Here is a 26,414-nt window from a genome sequence, read left to right as displayed (position 1 = left end):
CTTCTAAGCTAAGAACATGTAGGATATATTCAAAAGATAACTGAGAATAAGGGCTTAGAATGGACCTTCTCAATTCTAACTATAGCAATCACACTGGTGATATAAAGAAAAACCAGAGCTGATAAGGCCACTTAAACAATTACCTATTAATAAACTGAGGATAATGGAGTTAGGTATTTCAATCAGTATGTTCTATGCCAAATTTATTTCAATTCTAAAAGGTTAATGAACTAGGTAAAATCCCACACACACTAGAAGTTTTAAGTATTTTTCAGTAGCTTTCATGCTGGTAAGAACTGGTGGATTGATAGTACTGGAGGAGAACAGAAAGTGGCTCTCTCTTCTCTGGCCTTCACTACTTTGGCAAGGGGATGAGACAATAATAATTCCAAGATGGAACAGTGCTAGTTAATGTTCTACATGACATGGACGTTCAGTCATCCGGAATAAATCCACAGAGGCTGGTCAATAAGATTATAAATAGTGCAAGCCTCAGAGGAAACAGAGTATGCTGGATTTTGCACTCAGACTTTATAGATACTGTTCAGTCCTGGTCACCAGTTTGGAAGGGAGAAGTCTTCCTAATGCTTTCAAAGCTCCAGTTTAGATGGTACCAGAGCAGATTCTGACACTGCCAGCAGAATTCATTACTCACCTTATTTAACAAATGCAGAAGTGCTTCTCGCATGCAGTCGTGTCTCATGTAGAAGCTAATGATCGCTAGGTTGGTGCCATACGTGTGTAAATAGAACAAGCACTCCTGATAATAGCTGTTGTGTTGGATCTTCCCTTCGGACATCAACTCCAGAGACAGGCTTCGTGTCCTCAGGGTTGCTTCCAGGTCTCTCAATGTGGCAAAGTAGTCATCGTCCTGCTATCAAGACAGAGAATCAATGACATGGGACTGTCCAGGAACAATTAATAGGAAGACTATTCTGCAAAGCGTCTCTGGGGTTAGCGCGTATCAACCAACCCCCTCTTTTTCTACTGGGGTATACATGGGATGAAACTCCAGTCATGTTACTGGATAGGGAAACTGTATTCAAACCCTGCTAGCCGCAATGATGTTTAAACATGACTGTAGGTACTGTGATTCTGTTCCAATATGAATGGGTCCTTATAGGAGGTTTGTTTTTTAAAGATATTTCCATTGCCGATAGAAACTTCAGCAAATATGCACTTTACTCCCTGACTTGCTGTTTTATCAGAAGACCAGAAATTTTAGGAGCACAACTATAATCATAGGGAGAAAGCCCTTTTGGGATACCAGTTTACTTAAAAATTCAAAGCCTGAATTTTTGTTCAAACCTAATTATAGCTTACAGTAAACTCAAACTATATAAATTCTAAAAGGAACATTTTCAATCTGGAGGTTCTGAGGTCCCAAGTTTCACCCTCAACTATTACATGACTATCAGAAGTTCTTGACAAAAGAGATGCAGCATCACATTGTACAGCTGGATGGAACTTAGTCTCCTCATGAAGACACTTTGTAAGCTCTGTATAAAGATATAAAAGTTGGTTTAATTACTAAAGCAATGCTAGTCAAAAGAGAGACTGAACTTCCACCTGCAATTTATAAGGGTTTTTGGGGATGGTGTTAAAGCAAAGCTAGTGCTGGCAACAGATTCTGGATTGTGAGTCTGGGAAAACAAAGCTCTCCAGCCACACAACAGAGAACTGATACCAAAAATGCAGGCTTCTTAACAATGACCTTTGTCATAGTACAACAACTTAATTTGGAAGGGCTGCATCAGTGATGGAGGAAGGACTCATGCAATCCTTGCTGTCTCTGAGACCAACAAGGGGGGAAATTAGTGCCACTTCTGATACATAGCGACATAAACACCAATTCATTAAGAACTAGACTGAGACCTCCACCCCATTGCACACTGGTCTCCAAACAACAGTCAGATGGGCCTCTGCATTACTGCATAACCTTCAAAAGATGAGCTTCTTTCCCATCTACAGGGCACAACACTACACAAACGGAATCCAATCATTCTGCTGTCAATCACTGATTGTGGGGTGCAGCCAGTGGGGCTTCTGTACAGGCTTCAGTATTTCTGGTGCAAATCCTCTCACTATCTGCTCCAGATGCTAATTATGTCAAAAAGACAAAAGCAGCCGCATAATACTGCTCCAGCAGTAACCTCTATAATATGCTATGGATGTCCCACCTCCCCCGGTTGAATCATGTTCTTCCTAAAGAACTGTGCCAAAGCCTCAGGACTTCGACAGTTTTTGGTACAGTTCTCCAGAGCAGGTAGAATAGCCTCTTACCACCAAGACTACGGGTTTCACGGTGGACTCCAGATACTGTATCACATCTTGGACCAGCCTTGAGCCATGATTCAACTGGTTCAGATCAAAGGGTGGCTTTAAGCATCGGCTGAATTTCTCTCTTGCTGAACTTAAGTTCCCAGCTTTAAGACAAGCCATGCCCCAAGCATGCCATGCTCCACCTGGATCCAGCCCAGTCTTTGTAGAAACCTAAGCCCCAAATCATTAGTTAGTAGTACATAATACAGAGACAGCACAGAAGACAGGAAGAAGCAGATAATTACACTCCTAATCTAAATCTGTGACCTTCCATTTCCCATAGAAGAAATGTTTTCTTGTACAGTAAGAAATGCCTTTATCAGTTCCACATTAGTGACCTTAAATACCAACTACTGAACTTCCCACAAACTCTGCTTCCATAATCATTTTCCTATTGCAAATGTAATGGAAGAGTTTAATCAATCTATGGTCAAGGAAAGTTCAATCCAACAGTTTTTACATTCCTAAAGGTAAAGTAATTTTCTCCTTCATAGTAGATTTAATAGTTTTATTACAAGAACAGAACAACACTAAGCAGGTCTGTGGTTTAGGAAGGGATATGATGTGTTAGTGGTTTTCTGTTTATAGACTTGCTGATGCTTTTTGGAAAAATTTTGGCAACACTCAGTTTCACACAATTCTACTGATAGAAAACATCCCACAGTTTCTTCAGCAGAGATGTTTGCATGTAAACAGGAACCATTTTTGTTTAACAGTTCATCTGCTCATGCTGCTTATTCCCTACTAGAAATTCTAATCCTGTTTGTATCATCATAATCCTATCCATAGTAACTGTGATGGCACAGAGACTTATGAAATCAAGGGGGTAGGGGAGGCAGAATGGAGAGGATAAGCCATATGACCAGATGAGCTGTCAAGGTTTTATCATTGTCTCACAAGTGAATGGTTTTTCAAAGTTGTCCTAGCAGGCCACTGAGAGTCCTTAAGTACAAATCAGATCACAGAACCCAGAAGTTGCAGATAGGAAAGATCTATTAGACTGGATGTCCTAGCTCCCCTACCAATGAGGGGTTGTTCCTGACAGTGCACTTCTAGTTTTTTGCCTGTCCTAGTTGGAATTGGACCAAATGATGGAGTTCCCATCACTTCCCTTGGCAGATTGTTCCCAAGCAGAATACACCTCACTGTTAAACTGAGCATCTAAAAATATTTCCTAAGTTTTTCCTTTTTTAATCACATCCCATAGTTTATGAACAAAGATCAGTAACTGATTTGTATTTTAATATCAGAGATCACATCAATTAAGTTCAGTGGGGGAAAGCAAGCCATCTAAGATGATAAACTCCTTTTTTAAAACAAACAAACAAACAAACAAACAAAAAAAAAACCACCTTCATCCCCCCATTTGTGTTACCTCAACAGCTAACTGATAGTATTCTGCTTCCAAAAGCCGATTTCTTAGCCTCGTTACTGCTGCAGGCTGCAGAATCTGATCAAGAGATGGTACGTGGCGATAGGCAGCAGCAACTAAAATATTCAGCACATCCACCTTGCTGATGTAACTGTTTGGAAGGAAGCAGGAATGAAATGAATGGGCATGTCCACGCCCAGTATATCACTATACTCTAAGGCTCATTAGCAAGGATCTTGAAAGCCTTTATGCCTGTAGCATCTTTTACATTGGAAGTACCAATGGTTGGGAATCACCCAATTGGTCTCTGGTACTCTAGTTCTACTTCTCTTCCTTAATGCACTGTCCTAGAGCCAGTTCGCTGCTCCGGCTCTCTGCTTCTCATTCAACCAGACAGGCTAATACAGCCTATGGACACTAACTTATTGCCAACTCTGGTCTGAACAGTTGGGACACCTTGCATTGCACTTCCCACTCTATTCTGCCTTACACTGATGCCCCAGGAAGAAATAAAATTCAAATTCCTGACAAGTACCATTGTAAAAGCCTACACTAAATAAGCATCTGAAAACAGGCAAAATGTTAAGCTTAAAAAAAAATCCTCCACAGCATAAGCAGCAAGTTTAAACAGTCAGGGAGATTTATTCCCATCTACTCCAAGAGTCTAGTATTCCCAGAATTGATTTTGTGGATAAACAGGTGACTTGGCCTCTAGAGATGTTAGTCCAGCACCTTTCAACACTACTTAAATTCATTAAAGGAAGGCTAAGAGCTCCAATCAATCCCAAAGGACAGCTGGCAATTTACCTGTCACACAAAGCTAGATCCTGGCTCCTTCCAGCTTTTACAAACATCATCTTGGCACTGAAAAGCAGCTGTTTCATGATGTCCATGAGAAGCCCAGCATCCACTTCAGGGTTAATCAGACCTTGGGACAATTTGCAGCAGCTCTGTATCAGCTGGTGGCCACATGCTGTGCTATCTGAGTGCAGACTGAGGATGGAAATACACAAGGAAGAACTGGGAGCCTGTCAATTAAGAGTAAAGAAAGTCCCAAGAGCTTGTAAATGGACACTGCACCAGCACTTAATAGAATTCTAAAGGGAATTGATTACATTAGACTCACCTCTCTGTCTCTCAAGCTCTTACCTGTTCATAATAAAATTCATTACGCACAATTTCATTTTCATCTTCACTCAGAGAAAGAAGCCATTCAAGTTCAGTTGCCTTGGGTACTCGCATCACTACAGAGTAATCCAAACCTCCATTACCACAGGTCTGTACTGCTGAGAAAGAGGAACCAGTTAATCAAAATCATCCTGGGAAGGGCAGCAAATCAGGCGGAAAGCATGTCACAAAGTTATTCTGTATGCTTTATCATCAGAGCTACCTGTGCTGTTCTCAGCACACACTCCAGAAGTTAGAGGGATGAAACAATCTCACCTATACAACACGCACAGCACGGAACCACAGAAAGCAGCTATTGCATATGCTCAGTAGCAGATTTCCACTCCCAAACATCAATTCCTACACTGTCTAAAATACTTCCTCAATAAACACCTATATCCCCAATTCAGTGTATTTTTCATGATTAACTCTTTTGGTGCCACTCCATTACAGTATGCCCACCTTCCTTTTTTAAACCACCTGTGAGCTACAATATTTGTGGTTTTTTGTCAGAAGATCAGTGGAGATAAGTGCTCTATGGGTAGTGGAAGGGAAGTCACTGAGGCTGAGCAGGGGAATGAATAAACTGATTGTAGATGAAGCACTAAATGACTTACCTACTTATTTATTTTCTTTTTACGATTTGCAATCTAGCAACCTTAATTAAAAGCTGAAAAAAAGATCCAGTAGCTCTGGAGCAATGCCAGAACAGTACCGTCAGTTTGAGGGATCGCTAAGAGTATCTGCTCTAATCTCTGGAAAGCTAGGGATCTCAGGTTTCAAGTGATATATAGCATTCATTTCTAGCCCTGGTACTAGGGTAACCAGATGTCCCAATTTTATGGGGACAGTCCAGATTTTTGTGTTTTTTTCTTATATAGGCTCCTATTACCCCTCACCCCTGTCCAGATTTTTCACACTTGCTATCTGGTCACCCTGCCTGGTACTGTAATTCATGAGGTATGGGATCATGAAAATCAGGTCATTCTGATTACTATCTGGCTTTTTTGGGCCCAAATTTAATTCTGAGCTGAGAATCTTTCCCACTAAAATTGACATATGCTGTAGTCAGACCAAAGCTGCAGGCCATCTTAAAGCAACTTGGGATGCATTACCCTTCTGATGCAGTGGTTTGAGATACTAGATACTAAAAAAGTGACAACACTGAGCCAAAAAGCCAGCTAACACCCCCTTTCAAAACCCAAATTCTACATCAAGCAAAGTTTTTCCCTGAAAAGGGGGAAATGCCACAGATGCCACGAAGTCCACCAAGGACTATCTATTGGTATGTACTTTACATGAAATGTACTCTGACTGTACCATGACAGGCAGCAGTATACAACTTTAAGATATACAGAAAATTATGGCAATCAGAACAAGCCCATTTTAAAAGTGTGAGTGACATCTAAGTTCTTAATATCCTTATTCAGCAAAACATCCCCATAGTCCCTCAATAAAGTTAGTATCACTTTGCTGCGGTTCTTCCCCTGCTAAGTCTAAGAGGCTGTCCAAGTCTCATGCAGCTGTCCTTTTTCTTGTTGCCTTACTCAAGAGGAACTACACAGGTCCAATGAACTGAAGTGCACTAAACATTGATCACAAATGAAAGACTGAACAAAGTAATGAAGACAAAGATCTTCCAGCAGCAACTGACCAGAAGTTCCATTTTCAATTGCTTCAGTCTGAGGTATTTATCTTTGTATTTATTAGACATCTGATACTAGCTGCTCTTCACCTGACCATTGTAGCTCCTCTGGAACAGAGCAACAAGACCTGCTTTCAACAACAAACAGCCTGTCACACTTCACTGGGAGAGAGGAAAATACTAGCTTGTATTTATGGTTTGTGGCACTACTGAGACGCTTCAAAAACTTATGTTTTAACCTTAGTTACTAGAAGAATTTCAGTATTTCAACTAGCACCCATACTTCGTGGGCCCTTTTCTCATGACCTACCAGACCCAGAAATGTTCTGGAAAACCAGAACAAATGCTTGCAAGATCCACAGGTCCTAGACCAGCAGCCAGAGAGAAAAATACTTCAAGTTTTATAATGAGGTACTTTCAGATCCTTTGCATGAAGATGCTTGAGAAGAGCAAAGTGCTTTTATAAATACAAATGAAGTCTCATAACACTATTTATAGATGGGGAAATTGAGGCACAGAGAGGTTAAGTGACTTGTCCAGGGTCATACAATTAGACAGTCTCCGAGCTGGAACTGGAATCCAGCAGCTCAATCCTCAACTCCTTTCATAGTTTCCTGCATGCCTGACTTCAGACTAAAGATATTTGAGAACAGCAGAGATTTTGTTAATGGAAGTGCTGTTGGATCCTTTAGCTACAGCACAGCTTCCAGTTTACTAGCAATACAAAGATGACAATCATGCACTTTTAAAAGCAGAAATTGAACGTTACTGTGTTCTCACCTTCCATCAAGTCTTGATCTTCCTCTTTTGTGCTGTAAAACAGAGAAACAGAAGCTTCACACTCATTCCAACACACTGAGGAAAGAATGATTAAAGCCTGGCAGTTAAAAAAGGCTCGATCAATATTGCTAACATTTTTGTAGCATTAGTTATCAAAAATAACTGATGACCTCCCCTCCCCAAAAAATATACAGATGGAAAAACAAGTATGTAGCACTAAGAGCATTTCACCAACATTAAATAATTAATCCTTACAACACCTTCCCTTCTGGAGGTTATATCTATTAAACAGGCAGTAAGGAGATAAGAGACTTGCTTAAGGGCAAGGAAGAAGAGTGTGTCAGAGCTGAGATTAAAACTCAGGAGTTCCTAGCATCCAGGTCTCTGCTCTGCCTCCAGATTACGCTACCTCACATACCCACACACCACCAGCCACAGTACAGAAAGAACAAGAAATACTCAAATCCTTTATTGTCCAACCTACTTGCCCCCCTTTGGCTTCACTGCCCCACACAAACAAACAAAATTTATTTTCTCTCTCTCTCACACACACACACACTCTTTGAGATTCGAAGAAAAAGCAACATGAGGTGCTCAGGCTCAGTGCTGGGCAATAGAGCATTAGGGTCCTGTTGATATATTTTGGAAATGCCGTAAGCTCCCCTGATTTACTGCTCATTCTTCCCTCATGTACCTTTTCAAGACAGCACTGTGCTCATTTCTTCCCAGTAGGCCCACTGATAGCAGGGCAGGAAGCACAGAGGTGACTGCTCTCCCACTTTTCCTCACCACATCCTCCACCAGCTCACTGAGTCTGTATGAAATGAGTTTCAGTCCAATTCTCAGGGGAAAACATCCACATCACAAAACCCTTCATTGGCAATCTCAATCTCCAAAGGCTACTTAATTCACAGCCTCACTTCTGAATCCATGGAGGTGGTTCCTCCTGGTCAGATTAAAGCACAGTGTTGTACTTATGCTGTCTCTCACACATACAGAGCTGGGGAAGAGGGGTACATGGAACTATGCAGAACTTGTATGCAAGGACTTACATGCTTGTGTCTTGGACTAAGCCAGGTGGACAATGCTTGCTGTAGTAGCTGTAGCACTGGTCACAAACACGAGCTGGATTTTCTCTACAAGCTTCCACCACCATTTTCTTGGTAGAGCAAGAACTGCACACCAACCTCCCACAACGTCTGCAGTGATGTCGCCTATTAAACTGAGACACGAGAAATTATACTTAATTGGAAGAGTGTAGTTGATTAGCAGCTGACATTTCTCTCCTTTATTAGAGCCATGCAGCTCATAGGTGAATTTACCCTGTTAAAAACAATGAAGAGCAAATAACTCCTGTTCATCTCGGGCTTCAAGACTCTCTAAGGTCTGCTCACTGATTGTCCCTCCCTGCCATCACCACCTTTTGGGAAAAAAACATGTGCCCAATTGGAACTAGTTTGCCAAAGTCTTCGGCTTTTTAGCTTTTAGCTCTCCAGATGCAGAAGTTCCGCAGACTGTGTCTGATTGGAAAAGAACAAGATGACATTCCACAAGATCCCTTAGCAGTTTACTTTCCCAGGATCAAATTTCCCCTTCCTAGGCTCTATTTCTATCACTTCACCTGCCCCAGAAAGATCTTTCAGGAGCCATCAGTGTAGCCTGTCACCTCAAATACATTTAACCCTCAATCTCCCTCTCAACATCTGACTGACTGGCAATTTGGACGATACCAACATTATAAGGGACAAACTGCTAGCATCACTGGGGGCGCCTAGGAAACAGTCCATCTGAATTAGCTTTCATGTTAAATCACTGCCTAGAGGGAAAACAGAAAAACCAAACCACCAACACATGCCCCACGACAGTCCTAAGAGTATCTGTATTTGACCTTGGTTCCTTACCATAGTAAAACGTTCTGTTTTGCAGACCATGCATGTAATTTCAGTTTCATCGGGGATCCATTGATGCTTTGGTGGTGGCACCTCAGGTGGCACAAACTCTTGAGGAAGCAGATTCCGAGGCAGGCTTCTCTCTCTCGGACTTGAAGATTGGATGATACCTTGGAGAACCAAGCCAAATGTGGAATTGGATTTAGGCGGCTTAGTGGAATTTCAGAGACCAGACCACATGCTAAAGCAGTCAGACTGACCCTCTTGGTTACCAATGAAAAGATTACTAGTAGCTTTCAACCCTCCATGCTAGACATGGTACATCATACCATAACGCATTCTGATACTTTAAGTAACAAGATCTTTCTTAAATGCACAGGAGGCTTCTTGCCATCTTGCAACAACATATGCTAATAGAAACTGCAAACTCTTCCAGTCACTTCAGTACCTACTACCACAGGCAAATCTCGCTTTTGTGTTTGCAGACATACATTACTATCCCCACCACACCTGGACAAAAGTGATCTTTGGGCTTGTTTGTGCCTTGCCAGCAACCAATCTTACATGGAGAGACTCTACAAGGCAGGAATGCAATGCCAAATACAAATGCTTTTATACAGCTATATTTTGTGCAGCTCAGAAGTGCCAGACTGACATCCCTGGAGACTGATTTTTCTTTTTCACCCCAGCACAACAACAACATGGGCCAGCAGCAGCCTTGACTTCACAATGCACCGCCTGCTTTACCATCACATCACATCCTTGGCTTGGAGGAATCAATTCTGAACGGCAAAAGGACAATTTAGTCTCCATGACCTTTTAAATCCTTGGTCTCACTACTGAGACTGCTAACTTGGCCTCTTGTTGGTGCTATTAATTGTAGTAGTTTGTGGGATGTGGGTATTTGCACAAATCAAAAGCTGTCAAATATTCACTACCAACCTGGGTTGAACAGGAATTGGCTCCTGGATGTGAAAGGCATGGTGACCCTTTACTACACCTGTAACTCATTCAAGTTCCCTCACATACTACTTCTAAAAATGAAGCAAGTTAAACTCCAACTGAAGTAACGTGCTCCCACTAAGAAAAAGTTACTTCATGTTCAACAGGCTGACAAGCACTGGAGTGCAGATTAATGCCAGATGCACAAGAAGAAACAGGATTATTTGGGGGGCGGGCTTGGTGGAGCCGAGTGGAAGGGTTTCTCCCTCCTTCCCCCACACACCTGCACAGTGTCCAGGGCAGCACTTCGTTGAGAGGACACAAAGCTGCCTAAAGTGTCTCTTGGACCTTGTCAAGACTAAGATTTAAAAGTGCGAAGCAACACATGCTAACTAACCTGTGTTTAAGAGCGTAGTGGAGACAGAGCACCCTGCTTGAGCTAAAATCTAGTGACTGCAGTCCCCACTTATTGTGTTGGGTGCAATACAAACATATAAAAGAGGAAATCTCTACCTTGAAGACCTTACAATCTAAAGATGCAAGCAGATGAAGAGTAGGCAATGGGGACAAACATATAAGCAAATACGTATGGTGAAGAACAGGCACAGCTTTATTGATTTTTTTTTAAAATTAGAGATAGAGGAAGGAAGTAGGAAAAGGAAAGCAGTGAGAGAGGACTATCGCTGCTCAATCACTGATGCCATTATAACCTTCTTACTGCATGAAAGCCTGTCAATCTTATTTAAAAAATAAAATGCTACCTACCTGTAATTGTGCTTTCAGGAAATGTTTTGGTATGACAGCCCTCAGCCTGCTGAGCTCACCCTCTCAATGCATGGCTGATGGGAATTTCTCTAAAGTTTTAAAATTTTACAGCCGCTGAACAGCCTCACCAATGGCTGGTGCATGTTCACCCTCCTGAGGGGTGGTATAAGCCTGCCTTCACCCCGCAGTTTCTTTTTCAGGTAAAAGACAGAAGCATACAGGCTGCAAAAGCACTGCGGGAAAATATGCGAGTCAGGAGGGATCTATTATAGCATGTTTGCAATTCTTGCTCCTGGAAAGTAATTTTTTTTTTCTGAAAAGATAAACAACACTTAGCAGATCCCAAACCCAGAGGTTACAAAATTCAGGAAGCATTCTACAAAAATGATAACTATCTGCAAAAAATAAGATGCAATTCTGAACTAGCAAAATAGTGTAAGACCACCAATGTTCGACAAATCTTCTGGGCATAACTGACAAAAGACTAGATCTAGATGTAGGCAACTCTTGGATTTAGTGGACCAGATATGACCTTGGAACTGAGGTCTGCGAAAGAATTACAATGCAAAATGCAATCAGGGAACCATTTACACAAGCGCTATGGAGCTGGTGTAACAGAGTAAGCTATCAAATGAAAACATGGACACCTTAGGGCTTTAGTGTGTTCCAGATAGAAGCTAAGGGATCTTTTAACGGCTACAATCAGTCAAGCATGAGAAGCTTTTGGATGGACCATGACAACAGTACTGTCTTTCCAAAAAGGAAATCTTGGGCCAAAGCTTCTCAAAATCAGAGCTCCAAGTCAACTTGCAAAAGTAGACAAGAAACCACAAGTAAGTTCTGCAATTGCATGCACAGGTTAGTTCACATTATGCTCTAAACATCACACCATTCCTAGTTATGTGCTTAGATTATGCTTAACTAGACTTGTATGGAGGCAATTTCCTGATCTGCACACGCAATTCTGGATGCACTTTTGAGTATAGACTTGGGACCGGGCCTTATGATATCACTTGGGGCAGCTTCTCAAGCCTTCTGAAACAGAATGTGACTAGTGTAGGGATGTAACCAAAGAGAAACTTAAAACCTAAGGCTGGGTGATGTATGCAAGGTAGGTTTGACTTTAAAAATAAAACAAAACCTTGAGGTTTTTGTTGTTTTAAATAAAAAGTGTCAGGAAAAGGAGGTAGTCAGGAAAAGAATCATTCCCAAAGGAGAAAGGAATTATCTACACAGCTGAAAAGAAAGAGCAGAAATGCAGCAAGAGCAGCAGCAGTCATGATGGAGAGCTCCTCTATCATCATTCAGAGTCACAGAAACATAGGACTGGATCTCGATAGGTCATCTAATCCACTTTCCAGCACTGAGGCAGGACTAAGTATTACCTAGACCATCCCTGACAGTTGTTTGTGTAATCTGTTTTTAAAATCCTGCAATGATGGAGGTTGCACAACCTCCCTAGGAAATTTGTTCCAGTGCTTAACCACCTTGACAGTTAGAAAAATTTTCCTAATGTCTAACCTAAATCTCCCTTGCTGCAATTTAAACCCCTTACTTCTTGTCCTGTCCTCAGTAGTTAAGAACAATTTGTCACCCTCCTTTTTATAACAACCTTTCATGTACTTGAAAACTGTTTTCATGTGCCTCCTCAGTCTTCTCCACACTAAACAAGCCCAGTTTTTTCAATCTTTCCTCGTAGGTCACGTTTTCTAGACCTTTAATAATTTTTATTGCTCTCCTCTAGACTTTCTCCTATGTGTCCACATCTTTCCCAAAGTGTGTGCCCAGAACTGGACAAAATACTTTATCTGAGGCCTTAGCAGCGCTGAGTAGAGTGGAAGAACTACTTCTTGTGTCTTACCACACTCCTGCTAATACACCCCAGGATAAAAGTTCACTTTTTTTGCAAAACTATTACATTGTTGACTCAGTTAGTTTGTGATCCACTATAAACTTCCAGTTCCTTTTCTGCAGTACTTCTTCCTAGGCAGCCATTTCCCATTTTGTATCTGTGCAATTGATTATTCCCTCCTAAGTGTAGTACTTTGCATTTATCCTTACTGAATTTCATCCTATTTCAGACCATTTCTCCAGTTTGTCCAGATCATTTTGATTCTAATCTAGTCTTCCAGAGAGCTTCAACTCCTCCCAGCTTGGTATTGTCTGCAGAATTTGTAAGTGTATTCTCTATGCCATTATCCAAATCATTTATGAAGATATTGAATAGAACCCAACCCAGGACAGATCCCTCCCTCTTGACGTGCACTTCCAGATTGATTATGAACCGCTGACAACTAGCTACAGTAAGGCATGCCACCCTCCAAGGAGACAGGTCAACCAATGCCTTTAGAACTCTAATGCTGGGAATTCCTGCCAGTCATGCCCTGGGAGCACAGACTCAGTATCAGACTGCAATGCTTACCCTTTGAAGATGTCATCACATATTCTTCAATGTCATTCAGGGCTGATGTGATGGTGACCTGAGTACATTTTATTTCTACCTGCATACACTTTTCAGAAGGTTTGCTTTGTTTTAAATAATTATTTTGCTTTTGCTAATAAGTGCCAGGCTATGAGAGTTCTGGACAGGTGATCAGAGCCCACTGAGACAACTGAAGACCTGCCCCTCAGGAGAGAGGAGGGGCCACTGATCCTAGAAAACAATTAGTTACAGACGACAAAGAATGAAAAAAAAAAATAGGGAATGGGGGAAGGTCATAGGGGCAAAACAAGGGATCCAGATTGGAACATCGAGCAGAGAACCTGAAAGAAATGAGGAGTGCCAAGGTGACAGCCTTGGAGTTTGAAATCCTGTTTAGTCACAGAACAGATACTGTAGAAGTGTTGGCAGCATAAGCTTATCCTACACCACCATCTGCCCATTTGCTTTGAGCCTGACGTAGCAGGAAAATCTTCAGGAGTGAAAAGGAAGTTCAGTCTCCATGGCCCATTCAGCCCTTGGCCTCTCTGCCAGGACTGCCTGGAAAGGAGACAGTTAGTGCCAATTGTGCTGGTGGACACCTATCTAATAAGAACCAAACTGAGACTCTTCTCCCTACAAACTCATGTTTCCCAGACCTCCAGACAGTGCTAGATTACTCCTCACCTGTGCTGAATTTGAACAGAGTGTGTAACCACTGTTAGTTTAAAGAGAGGGTGGGATGCAGGATTAGGGCAGAGTGGGAGGTTGAGGAGGAGTAAGAAGAGGACCAGAAATAGTGTGACCATTAGACCTTTTCCTTACCAGGAAAACTGGCAGGACACAGTTCTGCTGATCCTGATTTAGATGAGGTGTCAGACTCGGATACCTGACTGAGACTCTCTTGGGTGCGAATCACAGAATCTAGGGCAAAGGAAATAGATAAAATATTGGTCATACATTCATCTGCCAATAGGAAGATAATAATAATCCATTCACAGCAGTGTGAAAAAAAGTGTTAGTCCACATGAGATTAGCTCGTGTGACATAAATTACAACATCTTTCATGCAGATTAGCCCACAAACTAACTAACTATAAAGGCATGCAAACTATACCCACAGGTCTTACTGCTCAGAGACCTAAACAGAGAGAGACACTCCATATCTAGGGACAGGACTATTGTGAAAGACACATGAATAATGGGACAGGTGCTGCAACTCTCTGCTAGAGTACCACAGTTGTGACAGATATAACAAAACTATTAATCTGACTTAGGTTCCCCTCCACTGGAACAGGATGGTCAAAGCAAAGAGGAATCATCTGACTCCGTGGCAGGGTAAACACACATACTAATATTACAGCGTCAGACTTGATCTCCTGCAAGCAACTAACAGGAACAAGCAAAAGATGCATATTTTATTAAACAAGCTCAACCATTAGAGGGAGACATAATGCAAGCAGATGCTGTGCAGGCTTCTCACACACAGCTCTGCTGATGCACCTGCTTTGACCTGCAGCACCCTCTGCTGTTCCAGTCCCAGACCTCTTGAGGCAGAGACAACCAATCATACAGAACTGCCCCCAAACTGGGGGGTTTTGCAGAGAGTACAAACCGAAGTCAAGTCTTCAAGACTTGATCCATTAAGATCCACAAAACAAACTCACATTTATTTTTGGGCAAGATGCTATTGAGGCACCTATTATATATTAAGTCCATCAATTAATTTACATTGAAAGGGGTGAGATTAAATGGTAAAAGGAAGGAGGCCCTGAAAAAAGCACCAGGTGAAAATTAAGACTATTTGGGCTACTAATCTTTTGAAAACATCTGCTGTGGTGAAAAGGAGAGGACTTCTCAAAGAATATGCCCTAGGCTGCAACAAGGAGGGGATATCTGGCTGTATAAAACCCTGCAGTAAAATGGGGTAGGGTGCTCTTAAGGGAAACTGACAACAATGTAGCCTCCAACCCGCCTTCCCTGGTAGACGGGACCATTCTGAAATGCAGTCACCTGATCTCTTCTCTTTTAATGAGAAAGGGAAGTCAAGGGCTTTCTCTGAATACTTGGAGAGCAAAGCATCCATGTCATCCACAGTGAAGCCGATCTCCTGCCCAACCAAGAGCTGGTGCAGCGTTTGTACGGCCACAGCTGCCCAATCCACCTTCATGTTCATGAGCAGCTGCTCCAGCATGAGCAGTGGCCTGGAGGACAGGTGGGAGTAGCTAGCACGGTAGGCCTCAGGAAGAGTCAGCAATACCTTGGACACAGGAAGGAGACAGAGGCAGACCATCATCACATAGCCAGAATCCAAGGATTGTCTACATCCAAAAAGCACCCAGCACAATGATCTATATGGGGGAGGAAGCAATATCTAGAGGTTAAAGACTAGACCTGAGAGCCTGGGTCCTATTCCTGGCTCTGGCTCAGACTTGCTATGTAACCTTGGGCAACCTTCTTGAGGCAAGAGAGTTCGTTTCCCCATCTGTAAAATGAAATATCACAACCTCCCTGTGAAGTAGGTATGTAATTAGCATTTGTAAAATGCTTTATGGTTGTCAGGTGAGAGGGGTTATAGAAAGGCAGAATATTGTTCTCCCACTACAACAGACAGCAGGCAAAAACAACAATTAACCCAATCCTTAATTTTTTGCTGCTGTGTTCCACTACACTCATCACAGGGTAAAAGAGAGACAGTAGATCGGGGGTAGGCAACCTATGACACACCTGCCAAAGGCAGCACACGAGCTGATTTTCAGTGGCACTCACACTGCCTGTGTCCTGGCCACCGGTCCAGGAGGCTCTGCATTTTAATTTATTTTTAAATGAAGCTTCTTAAACATTTTAAAAACCTTATTTACTTTACATACAACAATAGTTTAGTTATATATTATAGACTTAAAGAAAGAGACCTTCTCAAAATGTTAAAATGTATTACTGGCACGTGAAACCTTAAATCAGAGTGAATAAAGAAAGACTCGGCACACCACTTCTGAAAGGTTGCTGATCCCTGCAGTAGATAGTATTTCCCCCCCACCAAGAATGGCCACTTACCTGGTATATTGGAAAGTGGCTGTAGTAAGCTAGGTAACAGAAGAGTGTATTGGACCATGCACCAGTTATTTTAAGAAGCACTGAAGCAGGTATGATACTGGTAATGTTACAGAGCAGAGTTATAGATGAGACTTCAATCCATTCAGTTTGCGTAAATATCTGCTTAAAGTGGAGCATAGTGGTGTTACCTGAAATTGGGCCAGTTGGTAAGCTTAGGGAGGACCAATGACCCATCAGAGTTTGGCAGAAAGCAACGCATTTATTATACTGATAAGCTAAGCTCAAAAGAAAGGGGGGATAGGGGGGTGTCTCACACACACTTGCATACTCACGCTCCCAGGACAGGCACGGCAATGGAGATGTCAGGATCCTTCAAGGTAAGCGTCCCACAGTGCAGTGATGGATTGTGCAATGAAGGTAAGTCTTCCTGAGGCACGATGAAATGCAACGTGCGAACCACTGGCCAGGCGGTCCAGGAGAAGGGCCTTCACTGGAGGTACAACAAGCTTGTGAGTGCTGTCCTGAGCACATGGTCCCTTCCCCTTTTAAGGACCTGCTCCTCATGGCCTGCAACTAGAGAGGACTTGCCTGTGTCTGATTGGTCACACTTCACTTCTGGCAGTGTCCATGCATTGGGCATGTGATCGCTGCCTAATCAGAGTCCCAGATACCTTGTCTACCTGGGAGTTCTTCTGATCTTCCAGCTGCTCAAGCAGCCCATTCATCCCACAAGCATTCCAGGAGGGAGGAGGAGGGGGAAAGCCACTTCACAGGTATTCAAAGAGGGAGAAGAGACAAAAAAGGGGGAGGAGGGGAAAGATGCAACAGATCTTTTGAACCTACCAGTTATACAGAGCATAGTTACACAGATCATAGAGATAACTGCTGCTCCTACAAGTGGCAAGAGCAAGGGACACATTGGCTAGAGCAAGGGATGGCAAAAATCAGGAGACCCAAGTTCTAGTCCCAGCTCTATCATGGATTTGGTGTGACTTCTGTAAAGGCAGCTGCTCTCTCTGTACCTCAGTTCTCTCATCCAGATATTAGAATAATACTGCCCACATCTGGAACGCATTTGGAGACCCTCAAATGAAATCCACCATATATGTGCTAAGTATTACACAGGTAGCAGTGCCATTGCTCAGAGTGCATCAAATAGCTATTGTACTTTCTACTTCTATCCAAGAACAAGCTTGGAATTCTTTCCGTCTCCCAAGGCAAGAAGGAATCATAGGACTGGAAGGGACCTTGAGAGGTCATCTAGTCCAGTCCACTGCACTTATGGCAGAACTAAGTATTATCTAGATCAATGGTTCTCAAACTTTTGTGCTGGTGACTCCTTTCACATAGCAAGCCTCTGAGTGCAACCCCCCTTATAAATTAAAAAACACTTTTAAAATATATTTAACACCATTATAAATGCTGGAGGCAAAGTGGGGTTTGGGGTCGAAGCTCACAGCTTGCAACCCCCCATGTAATAACCTCACAACCCTCTGAGGGGTCCCAACCCCCAGTTTGAGAACCCCCAATCTAGACCATCCCTGACAGGTGTTTGTCTAATTTGCTCATAAAAATCTCCAACGATGGAAATTCCACAATCTCCCTAGGCAATTTATTCCAGTGCTTGACCACCAGTTAGGAAGTTTTTCCTAAATGTCCACCCTCAACCACCAGCTGCAATTTAAGCCCATTGCTTCTTGTCCTATCCTCAGAGGTTAAGGAAAACAATTTTTCTCTCTCCTCCTTGTAACAACCTTTTATGTACTTGAAAACTGTTATGTCTCCCCTCAGTCTTCTCTTCTCTAGACTAAACAAACCTCATTTTTTCAATCTTCCCTCATAGGTCATGTTTTCTAGACCTTTAATCATTTTTGTTGCACTTCTCTGGATTTTCTCCAGTTTGTCCACATCTTTCCTGAAATGTGGTGCCCAGAACTGGACACAACACTTCACCATTTGATGCCCAATCCGTTTGGAGTACAGCAGAAGAATTACTTCTCGTGTCTTGCTTACAATACTCCTGCTAATACATCTCGGAATGAGGTTTGCCCCCCCTTTTTGGGGGCGGGGGCAAAAGAGTGTTACACTTTTGACTCATACTGCCCATCATGGAATATGGATTATAAATTCTAATTCTATAGTATGAGACAATATATTCATGTAATGTTTAAGAAAAGTTTTGTAAATGGAGTTCCAATAGGTCATGGATTAGGGACCCAATTTTATGGGGTTGCAGGGGTTTCTGTATAGATATATAGGTTTATCTTTCTATCTACTCAGTGGGACTCAGTGCTCAGTCTTAGAAGATACCATCAGAGATGATTAGTTTTGCAGTTCTCAAAACTGTGGTTTTATTTCTCCAGAGATAACATGCTTGTTAACCGCAAAAATGTTTTTAAATAAATAAATATATAGAGGTGAGAAATAACAGACCTAAACCCAATTGTCCCACTGCAAATTTGTGTATACAGAGTCGATCCCTTACCTCTCTCTAAAAGTGCAACGTTTCAAAAAGTTCAATGAATAGAAGTTTGTTGGGGGTGGAATAGATCTGGACAAGGAGAAGTCTAGAGATAAAATGTAAGAAGGGAGGGACAGGCAGTAGAAACAAAAGCGAAACTGTTTAAGCAGCATATTCCAGAAGTCTTGAGGTCTCTCTGAGTGTAGCCTTTACTGATTTGAGATCTACCATACCATTCTCTCACTAGAAAGAAAACCTATAATGGCAGCAGGCCATAAAAGAGACCCAGTATGGGAATATTTTAATGAAGTTCCTCTACCTGTGAGTAAGACAGGCATGTGTGCAAAATGCAAACAGTGCAATAAAGAAATGCAAGGCGTGGCTGCCCGAATGAAAAATCACCATGAGAAGTGTTCCTTCTCAGAGGAAGCTGTGTTGAAGGTGATGAAAGGAACGTGTCTGAACATGCAGGATCTTCAGGTTGGTAAACTTTTTTATTTAATACTTCTTTTTTAAGGACTGCCTGTCTTCCTTCTGGATTATTCTTGAATTCTCATGTTTGAGTAAAAAATATAGCTGTTACTCTATGGTACTAGCATTTTAGATGCAGTTGTGATAAAAAATAAATAGCTGAAATAGGCAGAACTTCCTTTTATAATTTCACCTTTAAAGGAGTACTGAGTGTCAGTGAATACGAGTAATACTAAATGAGCAGTATGGTAATAATAATGAAATAACTGCATTGGATTATTTTGTTTAGGAGAATCCATCCTCAACATACAGGATTCTGAACACTATCCACCTGCAAGATGACCATAACTGTGAAACTATAGAAAATTATCTGCCAATGATAGTGTTTCAGTCACATCATGTATGTCACATAGCCACAGTACATCACCTGTAGCAAAAAAAATAAAATAAAAAATCTCCATCATCCAGAAATAACCATAGATAAATTTGTGATAAAAACCACCAGCTTACAAAAAAGAGGTAATTGATGAAAAAATTGCCCAGTTTGTTTATGTAACAAACTCTCCTTTCCGTATGATTGAGAACCTACCACTTCATTAAGACCAGGATACAGTCCACCCAACAGAGCAGATGTTGCAGGCAAATTGCTGGATAAAGTGTATGAAAAAGAAATTGAGCAGTGTGCAAAAGGTCTAGAGGGTAAAATTTTTAACCTGAACCTTGATGGGTGGAGCAATGTCCAGAATGATCCTGTTGTATGTGCTTGTGTGACAACAGAAGAAGGCAATATTTTCCTTATAGGAACAATTGATACCTCAGGAAATGCACACACAGCAGAATACTTACAAGCAGTAGCAGTAAAAGCTGTAACAAACTGTGAAAAAATATTCAAATGTCTAGTACACAGCTTGGGTCACAGACAATGCTGCAAATGTATCCAAGATTAGAAGAAATTTAGAAGAGCATGAAGAGAGTCCCAAGCTAATAACATATGGTATCAGTGCTCATTTGATACACCTCCTAGCCAAAGATGTCACTGTACCAGAAATAAAGGCTAATGCTGTTGAAACTGAAAAATATTTCCGTAACAACCACTTTGCAGCAGCTGCTCTGAAAAAAAGTGGGAGGAACGAAGCTAACTCTCCCACAAGACGTGTGATGGAACTCAGTAGTGGACTGTTTTGAGCACTGTATCAAGAACTGGCCTAATCTGATCACAGTTTGGGAACAAAATCGTGAAAAAATAGATGGCGCTGTCACAGCCAAAGTTCTCAACATTGGGCTTAAGAGAAATGTTGAACATATGCTTAGTACCCTGAAGCCTATTTCTGTAGCCTTGAAGAAAATGCAGGGAAATAGCTGTTTTATTGTTGACCTTCCAATTTGGAAGGAACTGAGTGAGATCTTAAGAGAAATATGCAATGACAGTTAAATTACAAGCATTAAGAAAACAAATGGGACAAGCACTATATCCAGCTCATTTTCTTGCAAATATTATCAATATTCGGTACCAGCGTCAAATCTTAACTGCTGAAGAAGAGAAGTTGGCTATGATATGGAGATCTAGCAATCATCCCTCCATAATGCCAACTATAATAAACTTCAGAGCTAAGGGTGAACCATTCAAGAAATATATGTTTGCTGATTATGTTTTAAAGTAAGTCACACCAGCCAACTGGTGGAAGTCACTTAAGCACTTGGATTCAGAGACTGTTAAAGTGATAATCTCACTTTTAAACACCAGTAGCTTCTTCTGTCAGTGTAGAAAGAATATTTTCTTCTTTTGGCCTAATTCATTCCAAATTGAGAAATCGTTGGGACCTGAAAAAGCAGGAAAGCTTGTTTTTCTTTTCCAGATTATGAACAAATAGGAAATAGGAAAATGAAGGTGAAGATGACTGAGTTAGCTGCAGAAACCAATATTTTAAATTTCTCATGTTGACCTGGCTGACAGTAAACTTAATTTTTTTTAAATATTTAACTATTTTAGTTAAACAATTTTAACAAAAAAACCCGATTTTTAAAAAAAATTGAATATTTAATTAAATTCAAAAATTCATATGCTTGTTTTGTTAAAATGTTATATGCTTGCTGTTGAAGAAAAAATCCAGAATACATAACATTGTTGTTTTAGTTAAATAAAACAATTTAACTGTCTATCTGGTGATGTTCTCCTCCTAATACAGCATGACAAGAAAATCCTCCAAAACATTAATGATTAACCTGTTGAATTGGAGATAGTTCACCTCCCAATGACTTCATAAATATCTGCTTCAATTACCTTTGGTAAGTGAAATCACCAAACAATCATTAGTTTTACAACTATATCAGAAAATGAATCTGAAAAAGTTTTCAAAATAAAATCACTTTAAAAATGTAAAGTGTGTACCTTCTAAAAATGAAACCTACACCTATATCTCTGAGTTGTGAAGAATATATATTAAAGGTTATAACAACCAACAAGAATGCACTTTTATGTAGAAATCCATGATTAAATTAAGTCTTCCTAACCAGTGATTTAAATCATGATTTAAAATCAATTTGATTTAAATCAAATCCACCCTGGCTCCTTCCTAAGTGAAGTACTTTGCATTTGTCCTTATTGAATTTCACCCTATTTACTTTAGACCATTTCTCCAGATCATTTTGAATTTTAATCCTATCGTCCAAAGCACTTGCAATCCCCCCCCACATACACACTTGGTTTTGTCCATAAACCTTTTAAGTGTATTCTCTATGCCATTACCTAAATCATTGATGAAGATATGGAACAACCGGACCCAGAATTGATCCCTACGGGACCCCACTTGATATGCCCTTCCAGCTTGACTGTGAACCACTGATAACTGCTCTCTAGGAATGGTTTTCCAACCACTTATTCATCCACCCTATAGCAGCTCCATCTAGGTTGTAGTTCCCTAGTTTGTTTATGAGAAAGGCATGCGAGACAGTATCAAAAGTCTTACTAAAAATCAAGATATAGCACATCTACCGCTTCCTCCCTATCCACAAGGTTGGTTACCCTGTCAAAGAGAGCTACTAGATTGGAATTGTCAAGAACAAATCATGTCAAACCATGCTGACTTATCACCTTATTATCTTCTAGGTGTTTGCAAATTGATTTGCTTAATTATTTGCTCCATTATCTTTCAGAGTACTGAAGTTAAACTGACTGGTCTGAAATTCCCTTGGTTGTCCTTATTTCCCTTTTTATAGATAGACGCTACATTTTCCCTTTTTCTAATCCTCTGGAATCCCCCTTCCCCTCCTGTGCTGACTATTCTCTGCTTTCAATGGCCCATAGAGTCCTGAGGCTGCTCTGATGATCCTGGAAGCTACAAAAGCCCCAACATTCAGCATATACAAAGATGGCTTAAGGCCTCCTCTCCATCTCTCGCCTCCAGTTCATACACTTGGTTCAGATAGGTACTGAGAATTGGTACCTGGGTCTCCCACCTGGTACTGCAGAATTCTCCTCTCAGGCCTACCACCAGGTGCTTGTAGAATCAGTACGTATTACTGTAAATGCAGAATGGAGTGAAGCAACTGGGATTCTGTGGCTTTGCTCACCTTTGATCCCATGTAGAGAGCCTGGATTTCGTTATGGCGTGTAGCTGTCAGGTACTTGTAGAAGTGGGTAGTGAGATAATTTGCTAGGAAGTGAGAGGCTGCCAAGCTGGGATGCCTGTCAAGAGACTGTTCGCTTATCACAAGGCGCGTATCAGAGTCTTCTATTCTTTCTAAGAGCTACAAAAGCCAAGAGAAAAATATGCAGACGATCCTGATTACATGGCAGGGAAAGGCCTCTTAAGCTCAGCTAGTCCATTTACCTTGTGTGGAGCAGGATATTTCCCCCTACGCTAGTCTTTCAAGCATTTTATCTAAATCGCAACAACCTCAAAGTACCTGACGGTGTTTTAATCACCTCTATGTGCATATCACTGCACAGCCTAACTGCCCTCAACTTAATGATCTATGATCAAGAACAGGTTCCTAACAATTAAAAATAAACAGATTTATTGCAAATTTAATTTAATTTAACAGGAAGTGAGATACAGAAGACCAAAAATTAAGAGTCAAATACGGAATCATCAAGATGACTCCTACGTTAACCTATAAGGATCCTAAAGTTCTCTGTAAGAGGGCACTTAATTTCATTTTCTCTGTGTTATTTTAGTAACAGTCCCATGATTATTCAACCAAAAATAATTTTGCTTTCACACTTCATTAAGTCAAGGCAGCAGTGAAACCAGATTGGTCAGTTTCACTTCCTGGTTCTTCTGCACTAGCAGCACAAGAATGTTCCATTACAGTTTCTAACGTTGAATCCAAACCAAGAAACCCTGCATATTCATTAAGTTAAAAAAGCTATGAAAACATTTTTGTTATAAGGATTTTGCAAAATCCTTTTTTCCCCATAGAATGTAAAATCTGGGCCTCATAGTATCCTTTCAAAGAAACTTGCTTTATGAACACATACACCCGCCACGAACCAGAATACTAGCAAAAGAAAGAAGGCTTTGTTAAGACCTAGTGCATGCCTGCACTAGAAACTTAAATCAACCTATGTTAGGTCAACTTACAGTCACTGCAATAATTACTGCAGCATTTCATGTCCACACTACCCTCCTTCTGTTGATGGTGTGTATCCTCACCAGAAGCGCTTCCAGGGACTGAAGAGGGGCAGGGGAGGGGGGCTGAGAGCCTGGGCTCTTGACTCCCCATCACTGGAAGCCCGGCTTTGCCCCCTGGGCTCCCAATAGGGAGCTACGCACCCAAAATCCAGGCAGCTCCAAGCTTGTAGTGGGGAGCAGGGCAGGTGCAGTTTGGCTGATAGCGGGAAGCCCTGATAGGAGGGCAACCAGGCTCTAGCTGGAGCCCCTCACTCACCCTGGGATGACTGCCCAGCTTCCTCATCAATTTCACGGCTCCATACTGTAGCTGTGAAATTGACAAGAATGACAGCCAACAGTCAATATAAGTAACACAATGTCTACACAGACACTGCGTCACCCTAACTACACGGACATACACCTATGCCGCTCATGGAGGTGGAGTTTTTAATGTCAGTGTAGTAGGGCACTTACATTACTACAGCCTTGCTCCCGCCAATGTACACAGACATAATTAGGTTGACATAAGCTGCCTTACGTGGACGTAACTCTGTAGTTTAGGCCAAGCCTTAGTGGCCATCAAAAGTGTTCTTTAAAACGAGTTGCCAAAGTGTAGCATAGGGGCCAAATGTGCCCCATGTAGACAAGTCTTGTGGTATTTAGTGTTTTTCTTGAAGCCCCAACTTCAGAATCTTAGCTTTCATTGGGGGGGGGGGGGGGGGGAGGAGGAATGTGTAGCCCTCATGGTTACAGAGAAGAGACAGAAAAGTTGACCCCTAAAGACCTGAAACCTACCTATTTAGCAGTTAAGAACCTAAAATGTATTATTTCTGAAGTGTCATGATTCATGACATTGGTTTAAAAATATTAGGGGTCCATTGTGTTTATTGAAAGCTTGGGGTTGGCAATACTGTTGGTCCACAATGTGTGAAAGTTGTCTAAACCTCAGCGTAGAGGACAAGACTAAAAGTCTCTGCATACAATATTCCACTTTGATCAAAGTGGCCTGGCGTGGCGAGACCTGTCATCTGTACAAGGTTGAATCTTTGCAATGAAGAGTTCAGCTGCAATCTACATTTATGCAGCCAAGGCTTCTGGCAAGTAGCCTAACTAAGGGCTGCAATAGCAGCGTCTGGGTACCCTTGTTTACCAGTGACCTACCCTTTGAAGATAGCAAGGCAAAAACAGCCCTCTGGTTACCTGCAAAGCCTTTTCAGTGTCTCCCATTTCCAGCAAGTGCAGGAGGTGCTCCTGGTGAAGGCTGATCAAGTGTTCTCTTGGGACAGGGTATAAGTGACCCCATTCTTCACACAACTCATAATCCTAAGGAGAAGGAAGGTAAACAACAGCTCCCTTCATTATGGCTATTCATGCCCATGCTCTAATTAACATTTCAAGGTCAGCTCAGTAGCCTTACAGTACTCTTTCCTCCAGCAAGAAATAATGACAATACCAGGGTTGGATGGGTCAGGGGAGGGTAATAAATGATACAATTTTGCCAGAGTCCCATCCTACACTGAGCTAACTGTCGTAACATGCCAGTGAAAAAAAGGCATTTTGGACAAATATTTTTGCAAGTGTTCTTGGATTATACTGAGAATTTCCAGCAAGGTTGTTAATAGTTTCGGAAGGATATATTCCATGGGCTCTGCATCATTGGTTATTTTATGCTGTTCAAACCTGTATTTCACCAACAGCTGTATTTTTAACTTTAAAAATTCTAAGTTCAAATAAATGTAAGCTCTGTCTAGAAGAGTTTATTTTTTTAATTCCCAGTATAGCACACTCACTGCACACTGCTTATTCTTCCAAGCATTAAGAAAAACCCATCTAGCTTTGCTTCTCCTTGGCAAGGACAGCATGTTACTTACACACATCACCCAAGAGAGTCACTCCTTGTCAGATTTCTGAGGCAGAATGGAAGAAATGAGTTATGTATGGCAATTAAATTAGGACAAAACTATGGGGGTGCTTAGTTTTCATTTAAATCCTGACAGACAACGATTCCAATTAGCTTCTGCAATACACAATTTATTAAGAGTTTTTCTTCTTGCCTTGTGAACTCTGTTGAAACAAGCATCTAAAAGAATTGCTTAACAACATGTAATATAGTGCCACCATTTTCTAATTTTTAAACAAAGCGCCATGTAAGATGCCATACCTTTGCTTCCAGAATAACACTCATGATGGCCTGGGGATCATCAATGCAGGCTTCTTTCAGATCTTGCCAGTCATTCCATGTTGGGACATCTTGCAAATTCAAAATCTAATAAAACATTAGAGTTTCTATGAATGATTTGAACAATATTTCTTCAAACTCATCACTGGGCCCAGGCAGAGAATTAGCCCAAGCCAGGAAACTACATTTATCATACTAGAAAGGGTCCAGGAATCCCAGGTGAATTCACTTCAATTTCAAGAGGACTAGATGAAAAGATTCTATCACAGAGGTTTAAACCCATTAATATATCTGTCTGAAGAGATTCTGGTAGAGTTCCAAGAGACAACGCAGCAC

The 26,414-nt window shown here is 41.4% G+C and overlaps 1 protein-coding gene across 11 annotated transcripts in view; it reads right to left on the bottom strand.

The window, feature by feature from the left end:
• ZFYVE26 (zinc finger FYVE-type containing 26) overlaps nucleotides 1–26,414 on the bottom strand; it is a 74,755-nt gene that overhangs the window by 9,918 nt on the left and 38,423 nt on the right. For 6 of the 11 annotated variants that reach the window (XM_050953389.1, XM_050953390.1, XM_050953386.1 and 3 more), the window contains 14 exons: nucleotides 26,061–26,165; nucleotides 25,100–25,222; nucleotides 22,857–23,033; nucleotides 15,314–15,560; nucleotides 14,127–14,225; nucleotides 9,188–9,345; nucleotides 8,339–8,508; nucleotides 7,981–8,100; nucleotides 7,287–7,318; nucleotides 4,844–4,980; nucleotides 4,502–4,722; nucleotides 3,698–3,845; nucleotides 2,284–2,493; nucleotides 656–874 (listed from right to left, as the gene is read on the bottom strand). In XM_050953389.1, the coding sequence (XP_050809346.1) occupies nucleotides 656–874; nucleotides 2,284–2,493; nucleotides 3,698–3,845; nucleotides 4,502–4,722; nucleotides 4,844–4,980; nucleotides 7,287–7,318; nucleotides 7,981–8,100; nucleotides 8,339–8,508; nucleotides 9,188–9,345; nucleotides 14,127–14,225; nucleotides 15,314–15,560; nucleotides 22,857–23,033; nucleotides 25,100–25,222; nucleotides 26,061–26,165 (2,166 nt within the window). The remainder of the gene's footprint in view (nucleotides 1–655; nucleotides 875–2,283; nucleotides 2,494–3,697; nucleotides 3,846–4,501; nucleotides 4,723–4,843; nucleotides 4,981–7,286; nucleotides 7,319–7,980; nucleotides 8,101–8,338; nucleotides 8,509–9,187; nucleotides 9,346–14,126; nucleotides 14,226–15,313; nucleotides 15,561–22,856; nucleotides 23,034–25,099; nucleotides 25,223–26,060; nucleotides 26,166–26,414) is intronic. The other 5 variants (XM_050953388.1, XM_050953387.1, XM_050953393.1 and 2 more) reach the window with 5 other exon arrangements.

Source organism: Gopherus flavomarginatus, chromosome 5, assembly GCF_025201925.1.
Source record: "Gopherus flavomarginatus isolate rGopFla2 chromosome 5, rGopFla2.mat.asm, whole genome shotgun sequence".
Classification (NCBI taxonomy): Eukaryota; Metazoa; Chordata; order Testudines; family Testudinidae; genus Gopherus; species Gopherus flavomarginatus.
Note: the sequence above shows the minus strand (reverse complement) of the source record. Positions and strands in the feature narration are given on the sequence as shown.